The sequence below is a fragment of the Canis aureus genome, chromosome 14, assembly GCF_053574225.1.
Source record: "Canis aureus isolate CA01 chromosome 14, VMU_Caureus_v.1.0, whole genome shotgun sequence".
NCBI lineage: Eukaryota > Metazoa > Chordata > Mammalia > Carnivora > Canidae > Canis > Canis aureus.
Genome location: NC_135624.1, coordinates 23,399,819 through 23,413,067, shown reverse-complemented (window position 1 = coordinate 23,413,067; position 13,249 = coordinate 23,399,819). Strand labels below are relative to the sequence as shown.

General features: G+C 39.8%; 1 protein-coding gene and 1 non-coding gene across 3 annotated transcripts in view; one reads left to right on the top strand and one right to left on the bottom strand.

Annotated features, from left to right (window-relative positions):
• HAS2 (hyaluronan synthase 2) overlaps window positions 1-13,249 on the top strand; it is a 55,652-nt gene that overhangs the window by 39,548 nt on the left and 2,855 nt on the right. For both annotated transcript variants that reach the window (XM_077847094.1, XM_077847093.1), the window contains one exon: window positions 12,324-12,425. In XM_077847094.1, the coding sequence (XP_077703220.1) occupies window positions 12,324-12,425 (102 nt within the window). The remainder of the gene's footprint in view (window positions 1-12,323; window positions 12,426-13,249) is intronic.
• On the bottom strand, window positions 9,016-9,123 carry LOC144283897 (U6 spliceosomal RNA). Its single transcript, XR_013352398.1, has one exon. It is a non-coding gene; the product is annotated as a U6 spliceosomal RNA (small nuclear RNA).

Here is a 13,249-nt window from a genome sequence, read left to right as displayed (position 1 = left end):
AGACTGGGCAAAATGGGGGTGGTGAGAACAATTTTGATTTAAAAGGCGAAGGAATTCAAAACTGAAAGACAGAAAGAAAAGGAAAACAAAAAAGGGAGAAAAACAAACACACACACACAAAAAACCCTTCCCAGAGCAAAAGCGAAGTAATGTTTATTTCACTCCCCAAACAGCATTACCTCACTCACTGCACTTGACCTTTGAAAGCATTTGTGATGGTGTTTGGTCTCATGAAAATGAGACAGGCTGTATCTGTCATTAATTCCCTGACTGCTGGCCCTGGGGCTTCTCCCCTCTTAGTAGAAGCTTTCTTTAGAATGTTAGTAGCGTCCCTGTGAGTTTGCTGGTTGCAATTTTCCTGCAGATACTTTAGTTGGGTTTTGGCCATGATGATTTGGAAAAGGGAGACATGTCTCTGATTTAAGAAAATCCATTGGGACACCCTCCCTGTCCTCACATAGGTGAAATGCTTCTTTTCAGAAGACCTATCATATACTTTAGGGACTTTTATTCCCACAAAGTCATGCCCAGTGGGATGACATGCTTTGTGTAAAGGGATGCCAATGGGCAGTGGCTGCAGAGTCCAAGTATTGCTAGCTGGGTGACCTCGAGCAGGACCACCTCCCTTGCATAGAGTTTCCTGCATAGAGTAAACCAATCTCACAAGGGGTTTGTGAGGACCATGGGGTTAATTTTGGTTAATATCTGAAGAGTTTTGAGGCATTTTAAAAAAAAAAGATTGTATTTATTTATTCATTACAGACAGAGAGAGGCAGAGACATAGGTAGAGGGAGAAGTAGGCTCCATATGGGGAGCCTGATGCAGGACTCGATCCCAGGACCCCAGGATCATGACCTGAGCCAAAGGCAGATGCTCAACCACAAAGCCACCCAGGTGGCCCGCAAGGCATTATTTTTTTCCAGTTGATACCAACCCGCGTGTTAATCTCTTCTAGGGAATTGATAGAGTTTCACTCCTAAGTTTCTCCTAGTCTCCTAATTTTTAGAACCATCGCAGTTGAGGTAATTTTAGTTAACTCAGGACATTTTTATGGGTTTTCATAATGCAACTTCAGGCCCAGATAGAGGATGAAGCAGTCCTTTTAAAGGAAGTGATGAGATGGTCAGGGAACTTCTAGAGAGGGTTTGAAGAATGAGGCTCTGGTCCTAAAATGAGGAAGCGTGTTTTGATATTTTGCCTTTAATTCTAATTAAAACGATTGCTACATTTGTCATTTCTAGTCAGATTGTCATTGTGAAGGTTTTCTTTTCTTTTCTTTCTTTCTTTCTTTTTTTTTTTTTTAAAGCCTATTCCTCCCAAATCTCTTTCTCCCATCATTCTTGTTTTGAATTTTGTTTGTATCCTTGACGACCTGACATTGTGCCTGACCAGGGCAAAATAATACAAACTATGAAATGTTAGAGTAACCTCCTTGCTAGAGCCCAAATCAGGCTTGAGAACTCGCCTTCCATCAGGGCTGAGGACTTCAGGTATAGACCCACTCTGAATCCTGCTGGAATTTTTAGCCCATTCCAAGCACTCACACTAGGGTAGAAAATCTTTTGGCATTCATCGGCTCCCCGATACTTAACCATGTGCGCCCTATAAAAATGGAAATGTCATAAGGCTCAAATCAGTGCATTCTCACCATCCATTCTGACTGACCCAGGGTCTGAGCATTACAAAGCAGAAGCCACAGAAAGACGGAGAGGGGTCAAAGGATGTTGGCTACTAAACATTACAAGTGACTGAATGTGGAGAGCCGATTGCCTACAGAAAGTAGGAAGTAAAGTTTGGGTGCTCATACACAAGAGAAAATAAGGGCTGGGCAGAAACAGGACCATCTGCTCACATGCTTGCTTTTCTTTTTTTAAGGCTGCTCCTCCCAAATCCCCTTTTCCCATCATTCGTGTTATGGCTGAAGACACTGCTTAGCTGTGCAGACATGGCCAAGACGATTGGTTTCCTCCAGGCTCTTGGGCACTGGTTAGCCCTCTTTCCACCCGATGTCGAGTAGATGTCTTGCTTGTTGCTCTCATGACCTATTATTTCATGCCTTCACCACTCTCCGAGCACCCATCCAGAGTCCTCCCCAACTGCTCATGCATGAGTCTGCCTCCTAACAAGAGAAAATCAAAAGTCCTGCTTCTGAATGCTGTCAGGATTCTTCTTTTCTGTTCCTTGTTTACAGTTGCAAAGGTACCCAAGTTCACTTCCCATCTCAAGGTTAACCTTTCTACACACACACCTGGGCTCTCTCGGTTGGTTCCCTCTGCTCTCCACCAGAGCGAGGCTCTGCTGCCTGTCCCTCCGCCTCTCTGTTTTCATCTCTAGTCTTCTTGACCGACTACTGTCTCAGCCTAAAGCCATCCAGATAATCAACACTGCTCTAGAATGTAGAGGGACGCTTTAGTCTAAGAGAAAGCAGAAGGTAGCAAATTCACCCGGGGTGCTAGAGGCTGCTTTCAGAGGTAAAGAATGTAGGAAAACATCAGTAATGAAGTGAGAAAAGAAGGAATTGAGAAACGAAGGGGAGAATAGGGAAGATTTTCTGAATTTTGAATCAAAGCATTTTCTGGAGAGAACTTTTTTTTTTTTTTTTTCCAAAAAGAGATTCTGATCTGTCTGGAATGGCTTAAGTAAAGTAGGGCAAAAGTCTTTTTTACCTTTTTAAAATAATACTTTTTTTTTTAAAGATTTTATTAATTTGCGAGAGACACACAGAGAGAGAGAGAGACAGACAGACAGACAGACAGACACAGGCAGAGGAAGAAGCAGGCTCCATGCAGGGAGCCTGATGCGGGACTCGATCTCGGGACCCCAGGATCACATCCTGGGCCAAAGGCAGATGCTCAACTGCTGAGCCACCCAGGCGTCCCTCAAATTAGTACTTCTGTTAGCTTTTTTATTTACCATAGTAACATATGCTGCTGATGGTGTGTTTAAAAGTATGGAAATGGACAATGAGCAAAATTAAAATCCTCCACAGCAAATACATGACCCATAGATTCTCAAGTCTGATACTTGACAGCATATACCTTTCTAATTTTCCCCTATTTTGGAAACAGTTTTCAGGTTATGTTGTATTCGCTTTTCATTTTCGTTTGTTTGTTACTTCTTAACATCAGAAGACGTTTTTAGGTGTACTTTGATACCTAGATTATAGAATTTCTTTATTCTTATGTCCTATTACTGAACGTGGATATTACAGCATAGCGGGCACTGGTCTGTGTGACAAGGGTAACTGACAATATCCCCTGATGTGTGCTATTAGGGATTTTCTGATGGGAAAATCTATAATAAGTATAAATATGGTCTACCAGTGAAGATGATAGAAGACAACTTTTTTTTTAAGATTTTATTTATTCATTTGAGAGAGAGAGTGTGTGCATGCACAAGTGGGGGGAGGGGCAGAGGGAGAAGCAGGCTTTGCCAAGCAAGGAGTCCAATAGGGGACTCAATCCCAGGACCCTGGGATCATGACCTGACCCCGAAAGCAGCGGCTTAACCAACTGAGCCACCCAGGCGCCACTCCCCGTTTTTTTTTGTTTGTTTATTTGTTGTTTCTTTTTAAAAACATTTTATTTAAATTCAAGTAATTAACATACACTGTATTATTGGTGTCAGAGGTAGAGGTCAGTGATTCCTCAGTCTTCTATCACACCCAGTTCTCATCACATCACTTGCCCTCCTTCATGCCCATCACCGGGTTACCCCATCCTCCCCCTCCCTCCAGCGACCCTCAGTTTGCTTCCTAGGATTAAAAGTCTCTTATGGTTTGTCTCCCCTCTCTGATTTTGTCTTGTTTTATTTTTAATAGGAGACCATTTATTATTAATTTAATCTGACAGTGTCCTAGGTATCCATGTTCCTTTTAGCAGGAGACAAGTGAGACTAAATTATTCATAATTGTAGAGTTGACCTTCATTATTCATGGAGTCTGTGTTTGTAGATTACCTTACTCACTAAAGTGTATGTGTAACCCCCAAATCAGTACTTGCAGTGCTTTTGTGATCATTTGCAGACGTGTGGAACAGCAAAAAAATTTGAGTCACCTGATGTGCATGTTCCCAACTGAGGTCAAAGAAGACTGTGCTAGAAACTGTACTGAACACGGTACAGTACAGTATAACAAGGAACTTCATAATCTACTTGGTATCATGTTTTTCACATTGTTGGGCTTTTTCTTGGTCATGCAGCTGTTTAAAATGCCCCTCAAGTGTCCTGCTGAAGTGCTGGCTAGTGTTCCTGAGCACAAGGCTCTGATTGCCTTATGGAGAAAATATGTTTGTTAGGTGAACTTTGTTTAGGTGTCAGTTATAACTGTTGGTGCTGAATTCAATGCTAAGGACTCAAATTATTTATTTATTTATTTTAAATGATTTTTATTTATTTATTCATGAGAGACTGAGAGAGGCTGAGACATAAGCAGAGGGAGAAGCAGGCTCCCTGTGGGGAGCCCGAGATGGGACTCCATCCCAGTACCCGGGGATCACGAGCTGAGCCAAAGGCAGACGCTCAACCACTGAGCCAACCAGGTGTCCCTAAGATTCTATTTTCAAGTAATCTCTACACCCAACATGGGGCTCGAACTTGTACACTCAACCAACTGAGCCAGTCAGGCTCCCCTCACTTTCATTTTTAACCTGCTGTTCCCCCCAAATTTGGAATCTTGAATTTAGGTCCTGAGTTAAGTGCCATCATTATGGGATTTCCTGATTCCTTTCTTTAGAATGAGAATTCCAACCATTTGGAATAGGGGTGTTTCATGACTTAAGCCTTAGAGGTGTCAACATTTGGTTTCCCACGTTCCCAGCTGGCTTGTCACCTTTGTTTTGCACCTTCTAGGACTTTCACTCATGTTTAAGCCTTCCTAAAAAGAAAAGAGAATGACCAAATGACTTCTTTTTTAACCTTAATGTTTTGAAGAGATTCTAGGTTGATGAAAGACAGTAATTATTTTACAAAAATTTGGATAATTCATTCTACCAGGGAAGGCATATATCTTCCTAATTCTTTTTTTAAAAAGCAACAGAGAAGGGCCAAATTGCTTAGATGTCTATGATTGTCTTAGATGTTCATTGGCTAGATTTAGAATCCCTTGCCATAAACTTAATTGATGTAAGAAAAGATGGTCTTCCTCATTCTTCCCTCTTACAAAAGAAAGATTACCTTTCTCTTTCTTGGAGAGTATTTTTTTCTGGAATGGTTTTACTAACTAATTTCAAAGAGTCTTTTTAGCTCTATAAGTCTTAGATTTTATGATTCTTGTATTTGCCACTTTAATCTGAGGCTGGTAAATTTAGCTGCATTTGCAAATTCCGTTTATCTAGAATACAAATAAATAGAAAAATCAAGATTTTTAAAAATTGAAAGCATCATGCAATGTTGATAAAGTCCTAGAGGTTTGCTATAATAAAGTTAATTATTGTGTACCATGAACTTTTGAGTGACCTTGTTGGTTATATGAGAAATTTTAAATTGTGTGTGATATTCTGTTTTTGTGAAGGTTATTTTCCATTCTAACTTTAGTTTCCACCATCTTCTGCATGTTTATGGTCCCATCCAAATTATGGATTCATTTTTAGCAGATAATTGAGTCTTCAAGTCCAGATTTAAAAAGTAAAATTCTGCCCTGTATGTTTATGTACTTATAAAACCAAAGAGTATGTTCCTATTTTAAATAGTATCACATTCAGCAGATACAATGGCAATGAGATACGAAGTCAAGATACAACAAACATGGGACGCCTGGTGGCTCAGTGGTTGGGCATCTGCCTTTGGCTCAAGGCATGATCCTGGAGTCCTGGGATCAAGTCCCACATTGAACTCCCTGCATGGAGCCTGCTTCTCCTTCTACCTTATCTCTGCCTCTCTCTCTCTCTCTCTTTCATGAATAAATAAATCTTAAAAAAAAATACAACAAATACTTTTGTAAGTTTTAAACCCAGGATCTACCCTTTGCTATAGGAGCAACTTTCACACTTTACACCCCAAGAGTACATTCAAGGCTATAAATGAATACTCATTAGCAGCAAACTACTCTCTATTTTTTTTTTTTAATTTCTTTTCTCTTGTAAACAACCCAATCTAAGGATTTTACATTGCCTGCTCAGAATTCAGTTTGCTTAACTTCAGCTTATTGGGTATGGTGTAGGCACTGGCTTCTTGCTCTCTCAGTGAGCCATCACTTATTTATAGTGATAGTAAAAAGTGATAGTAAAAAAGTAATCCACTTCTCATCGGATTAGTGTCCTTAGTTGGGGCCTCTGTTTTTGGTTTGTCACTTCTGGTTTAGGTTTACCACTTTATGTCTTCCTTTTATTGAGCATTTACTATGAGCTAGCCATTCTTAAGTGCTTTACATGCATTATCGAATTAACTTACCAATACAACAAACTTTAGGTGGATATGATTAACCACATTTTTCATCTGAGTGGTAGAGGCTTAGGAAGATGATGTGAGGACACTAAAGTCAAGAAGCTAGTCCAGGTTTAGATAAACTTGGTGAATGGCGGATTGGGACAGATCTGTTTGGTTCCAATATTTGCATAGTGCTTTCTCTTCCACAGCAGAGTGTTTCCTCTGGTATTATACTGTAAGAATTCAAGGAGACTGGCACGATCTTGTGTTTGCTAGTAAATAACTATTTGTGATTTTTGTTATTGTTGGTCTGGCCTATCCCTTTTCACTAGAGAAATGTCTCCAGGGAAAGGAGGGATGAGGGAGACTCCATTTACTTCATGGTAAAGCTGTGTCAAGAAGGCTGGTAGCAAGGTCACGACCAAGTGTACATTCCACACACTATAGAAAAAAATAGTTTCACTGGGTCAAGGTTAAGATGAAGGGTCAAGTCTTGTAAGCAGGCAAGGGATAAAGACAGTAGCAGCAGAAGGGGTCCTGATTTATTTTCAACCTGTTTCCTCATTGAAGGCAGCCAGAGTAATTAAGATTTTCTCTTAATCTGTATAGCTCTCAATGCCCTTTGAAGTGGTATGGGGCTGGAGGTGGGGGTGGGGAGATCCACCAGGCAGTTTCAAAAGGAAACACGTTTTGAAAAGTGAAACATTTAAAAAAAAGTAAAACCCGGAGACTTGAGATTTTAGACTTCGGTCTTAGATTTGAACTGTGTTTTGTAGAAGAGGTAGGAATATTTCTAAAGGAGATTTTTGTTTAAATTGTAGTGAGGTAGATTCACTTTAAGATCAGTGAGATAAGTTGGAATGAATTTATAGTCAATTAACTTATATAATAGACTATAAACTAATAGTTTTTAAAAATATTTATTTATTCATGAGAGACACACAGAGAGAGGCAGAGACACAGGCAAAGGGAGAAGCAGGCTCCATGCAGGGAGCCCAATGCGGGACTCGATCCTGAGACTCCACGATCACAACCTGAGCTGAAAGCAGATGCTCAACCGCTGAGCCACCCAGGCATCACTAAACTAATAGTTTGTAACTGAATTATAGTTGCAGACACATTTGAATTTGTTTATTGGGATAAAAGTACCTTGATATGTAATCAATTCCCATGGTCATTTTAGAGATTCTCTACTAAGCCATCTATTTGTGGTAAGAATTGTCATGATCCCTTAGGTTAGGGTTACTTAGTGAGTATAAAAAGGTAAGAATTATTACCTTATATTAATGGTGTACCTCTCTACAGTCCTTTGTACTTTACAAGGTACTTTGATGTGCAGTGTCTCACTCCAGGACCATGATGATGGTCAATGGCTTGTTAAAGGTCACAGAAGTAGTCAGATACAGGACCCAGGACTTAATCTGGGGCCATTTGCCCTTATAATAAGCCAATGTTGGCCAAAGAAAAAAAATCTGCTTTACCTAATGATGTACTTTACACCTTCTATGCATTTACTGTTCTTTATAACACATGACGATGGAGGCAATGTTTTTTAAAAATCCACTAGAATTAAAATTGGGTTTAGAATACATTTAATCTCAACCTTTTTTTTTTTTTTTTTTTTTAATGAAAGAGAACCCTCCCCCTGCAACCAATTATTTTAGTCTCAGGGTTGGCAAACTTTGCTTGTAAAAGGCCTGATAGTAACTATTAGGCTTTGCAGGCCATATGGTCTCCATTACAACTATTCCACTTTGCTGTTTTAGTGTGAAAGCAGCCATAGCTGATGTGACAATGAATGAATATGCTTGAGCTCCAATACAACTTTATTTATGGATACTGAAATTTGAGTTTCATATAATTTCCATGTGCAACAAAATAGTATTTTTAAATGAATTTTTACATTATTTTTAAAGATAAAAACCATTTTTTTTTAAGCCCACAGACTGTATCAAAACAGGTGGCAGGCTAGACTTGGCCTGAAGACCTTATTTTGTCAACCGTTGTTTTAAATAGGGAGGGAAGGAAAGGCTATTAACCTCTTGACTGCAGAGAAGGAGGAAGAAGGAGGAGTGGTAGTCATAGGCACTTCAGTTGATGATTCTGTGGTTAAGACTGAGGTGGCTGGTTCCTCCCCAAAATGTCATTCTGTCTTGACATTTTCCACTCATTTTAGTGAAAACTTGATGACTTTGCTTCATTTCCATATCTCCTAGTGAGAAATCTTATGACTAGTGATCATGTGGTTTAGACAAATGACAGTGAGATATTCAGTGTGAAGAGATTTGCTTTCTAATTGTTTCCTGGGTGCTAATCACAGCCTGTATTTTGTCCTTAGGTGAGGTCAAACTCTGTGTCCACTGGCTGTATCCCCCCCCACCCAGTTTCTAGCCTAGAGCTAAATAGCCAACATTTATGGAATTACATACTTGTTATTAACTGGTGGGGAGACAACTAGAAATCCTGTTCGCACTGTCTTGATTTTCAGAGGAGCTAAAGTCACACTCTTTAGATACTCATAAACACATACCATTAGGTCCATGGGCATACATGCTGATTGTCACCGATGATGGCTTTCTAGCTGGCATTTGGTCACCAAAGTGCATCCAGAAATCCAGACATCGAACTTATTTATCTTCTTTCTTCTCTTTTTAAAATATGGAATGCTTCACAACTTTGCACGTTGTCCATACTCAGGGACCATGTTAACCTTCTCTATATTGTTCTCAGTTGGGTATATGTGCTGCTGAAGCGAGTCACAGAAATTGTACTTCTTTAAAGCTCTGTGATCCTGCTGTAGCAGGGATCTGGGAGCTTTCCCTTCTGACACTTAAACCCACCAGGAGAACAGTCTCTCTCAGAACTGCTGGCGCTTTGCTGTTGGAAACTGGGAGGGACAGGACCAATTTAAATATTCAGAGCCTCAGAAGTTTAGTCATTTCAACAGGGCAGTTCCCTTGGCTTGCCTGTGCTCACAAGGCGGGGTTACTTGAACATTAATTCTAGATTGCCCCCTTCCTGTTATTTTTAGTCTTATTTTAGCTTTCCGGCTTTACCTGTCCCAGCCTGAGTCAATAGAGGTGGGTGTGGCCATAAGCTTGGGATCCTGGATTCTAAAGGTGGGCTGAACTCTTGCCTTCACCCTTCTACCCTCCTTAGAGGCCGAACAGGTTTACAGCCATCCAAAGACAAGCCATCCAAAGACACCCTTCTCCCTTGCAAGACACAAGGGAGGTAAAAGGTCACTTTGGGAGAAATTTGTTGAGGCTTCTGAGGCTTGCATATGAACCCAAGTATTAGTAAAATCCTACTTTCTACAGTGAAAAACCAATGCCTTGCTGTTGCCTAAATAAGTGAGCTCATGCTGGACCAAAATAGAATGCTAAGAAATGAAATAAAACAAAATAAGTGGTTATAACTGAATACCCTACATCCTTCTTAATTTACAAGCTTCAATAATGCATTTAAATTGTTTTCACCAACATTATTCATTAATGTTTTCAAAAATATATATTAATCCATGTTTGTTTCAGAAAAATATAGCTGTTAGTAAAACGAGGCAGACACTTTTTTTTTTTTTTAATTCATGAAAGACAGAGAGAGGGAGAGAGAGAGAGAGGCAAAGACACAGGCAGAGGGAGAAGCAGGCTCCATGCAGGAAGCCTGATGTGGGACTCGATCCCAGGTCTCCAGGATCAGGCCCTGGGCTGAAGGCGGCACTAAACAGCTGAGCCATCCGGGCTGCCCATGCAGACACGTTTTTAAAAATGTTGAAATTCCTTAACTAATTATGTGAGAGACTCATGCTATTTATATATATATATATATATATATATATATAGAGAGAGAGAGAGAGAGAGAGAGAGAGAGACCCTTTCAACTTAGTTTATGCTTTTACAAGTTACTAGGTTTTTTTTTTTTTCATTCAAAACTGGTATATCAGATCTCTACTATTTTATTTTATTTTTAAATATTTATTTATTCATGAGTGACTCACACACCGAGGCAGAGACACAGGCAGAGGCAGAGGCAGGCTCCCTGTGGGGAACCTGATATAGGACTTATGATCCAGGACCCTAGGTTCGTGACCTGAGCCACAGGTAGACACTCGACCACTGAGCCACCCAGCTGTCCCAGATCCCTACTATTTTAATAAAGTAGTATGGAGAACTATAAAGATAATTACTTTTGATATAAATAAATAGGCTTAATCTTGATTAAATCCATCCAGTGGTCAGAATAGATGGCAAAATATTGGGAATTGCTGATAACTCTCCCATCTCAATTATGTCCTATGTTGTTTGGATGGGGGTGTGAAACTGGTTCATTACAGGTCAACTCTCATTAATTTTTATCTACTAGGCTTTGCTGCAGTCCCCAGAAAAGAATATGGGGACTATGTCTAACTGGTATTAATCAGAGATAGAGAGATGGGAGCACTTTTCCTCCTTCTGATTTTCTTTGATCACGTGGAAGAAGCTCTGTCCCCAGGTATAACCCACCTGGAGGGAAAGGTAGTAGCCTGCCTCACTCTTTCCTTCCTAGGACAAGTGATTTAATATGATAGCTGAGGATGGGAGAAGGGGTAGCTGGCTCCTCCTTCCCCCTTTCTTCTGGGTGTGGATTACCCCCAAGAAGCCAGCACCTGCTATACCTTTAGAAGGGAATGCACTTTACCTGCAGGAGGAGGCTGACCCCACTCAGATGCTATTTGGACTTTATAAGTCTAATACTGGGAAACATAATTATGACACCTGCTATTCCACAGGTATAAGCTCTGTTCTCTGTATTAGCTTTAGGATTAGACACGTGATATTTTGGTTTTTCCTCTCTTTTATTCTTCTGTTTCATTTTCCAACTGGCTCAGAAATCAGGCTGGAAAGAAAAGTAATTATAACCCTGCCCCCTTGGACCTCCAACAGAACTGTCTGTCAGAGGTTCACTGGTAGAGATTAATCCCAATAATTTTCTTGAAATTGTAGTTTGGTTTGGTTTCAGAATTACTTTTTTTAGACCTATATAAAGATTGTCTTCAAGAACAACTAATGGCATTTCTAGAATGGCTTATGATAATTTACATTTGTTTTTATGTACAAAAGGCTAGTTGAGTACTTAATGGTTTAGAATAGGAAGGTGGTCTGCAGATCAAGCTAGTTCCCTTCTCGTTGCTCTGTCAACTGCTAAGTCCAGCTCATATGGACATCTTGCTTCAAAAGTATACAACAGATGTAGGGGAATTACTCTTCTGCCTTTTAGTCACCATATTAAAATAGAGAGAGGGCACCTCGGTGGCTCAGCAGTTGAACATCTGCCTTTGGCTCAGGTCTTGATAACCGGGGTCTTGGGACCAAGTCCCACATCAGGCTCCCCACAGGAAGCCTGTTTCTCCCTCTGCCGGTGTCTTTGCCTCTCTCTGTGTGTCTCTCATGAATAAATACACAAATAAATAAAATCTTTAAAAAGTAAATAAATAAAATAGGGGAGGGAATTTGTTGTTAAACATGCCTCCTTTTCAATAGAATTTTCTGACCCTCATTCAGACCTGAGGGATAAGCTGCCTAGAGGGCTTATTTAAGGCAACAGTAACAACAATAAAAGACCTCCGTGGTGACCAACCTAATGTGTTTCCTAAGTCCTGGAAAACTAGTGTGTTACCTGGGACATAAGACTTTTCATTGCCAAGATAAGGAACATCCATGGTAAACCAAGACGAACTGGTTAGCCTGTAAGACACACCTAGCACATCACTTCAGCTGGTCTATCTAGCTATGCCATTTCCTTCGATATCAAGCTTGCTCTTTGTATTGGTCATGACAGAACAAACCGTCATCCCTGCAATACTGGCTTATTGAGGCCCTGTGACAATAAAGCTGAAGGCATAATATGGATGCTCAATGTTGACTGCATTGACCACACTTGTGCTTCTTCCTTTTCTTTAACTCATTGCTACTTCTTTGCAGGTTTGTGATTCAGACACCATGCTTGACCCTGCCTCATCTGTGGAGATGGTGAAAGTTTTAGAAGAAGACCCCATGGTTGGAGGTGTCGGGGGAGATGTACAGGTGCAGATCAGCTTCACTTTCTGCATGACTTACTTTTCATTATACTCTTTGATTCATTGAACATATATTTATTATACACAAAACACTCTATCAGATGTTGCTTTTGGTGCTAGTGACATGTTAGTATGTGCCTTGGACCCACTTTATTTCCTCTTTTCTAAATTGAAAAAAAAAAAAAAAGGATTTTTTTGCTTAACCCTGGGATATAATTCTTGTCTGTTTTGGCTGATAAGTTATACACAATTAATTTAAATGTGTAATGATTTCTATCATATCTTCTTGAACCATAACTTAATGTTCTGGTAAAATCTTGATATTGGAGTTCATTTAGTTGAGAAGGTAAAAAAAGAATGGAAGAAGGGCAGAGATGGATGCTGTGTTTTATACCTAGGTATTTAAAAGCTGGTCAATATGTAGTTGATTAAAAATCCAAATTAGGTTACAAAAGAGGAAAAGAGAAGTAGCAACTCATATTTATACTGGTAAGAAAGGCAAAGGAACAATTAGCAAGTCGGTTTTCTGATTATGATTTATTTCTCACTAATTACTATTGATTTCCCATTATTGGCTATAAATGGAGAAACAATGAAGCAAATATTAACGAAGGCAACTTGGAATCTGTGGGATGGGAAATGAATATATATGTGAATACCTGAAAATATGTGAAGATTAAAATGAGTGCTTTGCAAATGTGATTTTAGCAAAAGGTGAGAGGCACATGGAAACTGGAGTTTAAAAATTAGGTATTGCATTGCTGTATAACCCATTTTATACATGCATGGTGTACGTATAAAATGGCAAAGACAATGCCTGGAAAAGACAAA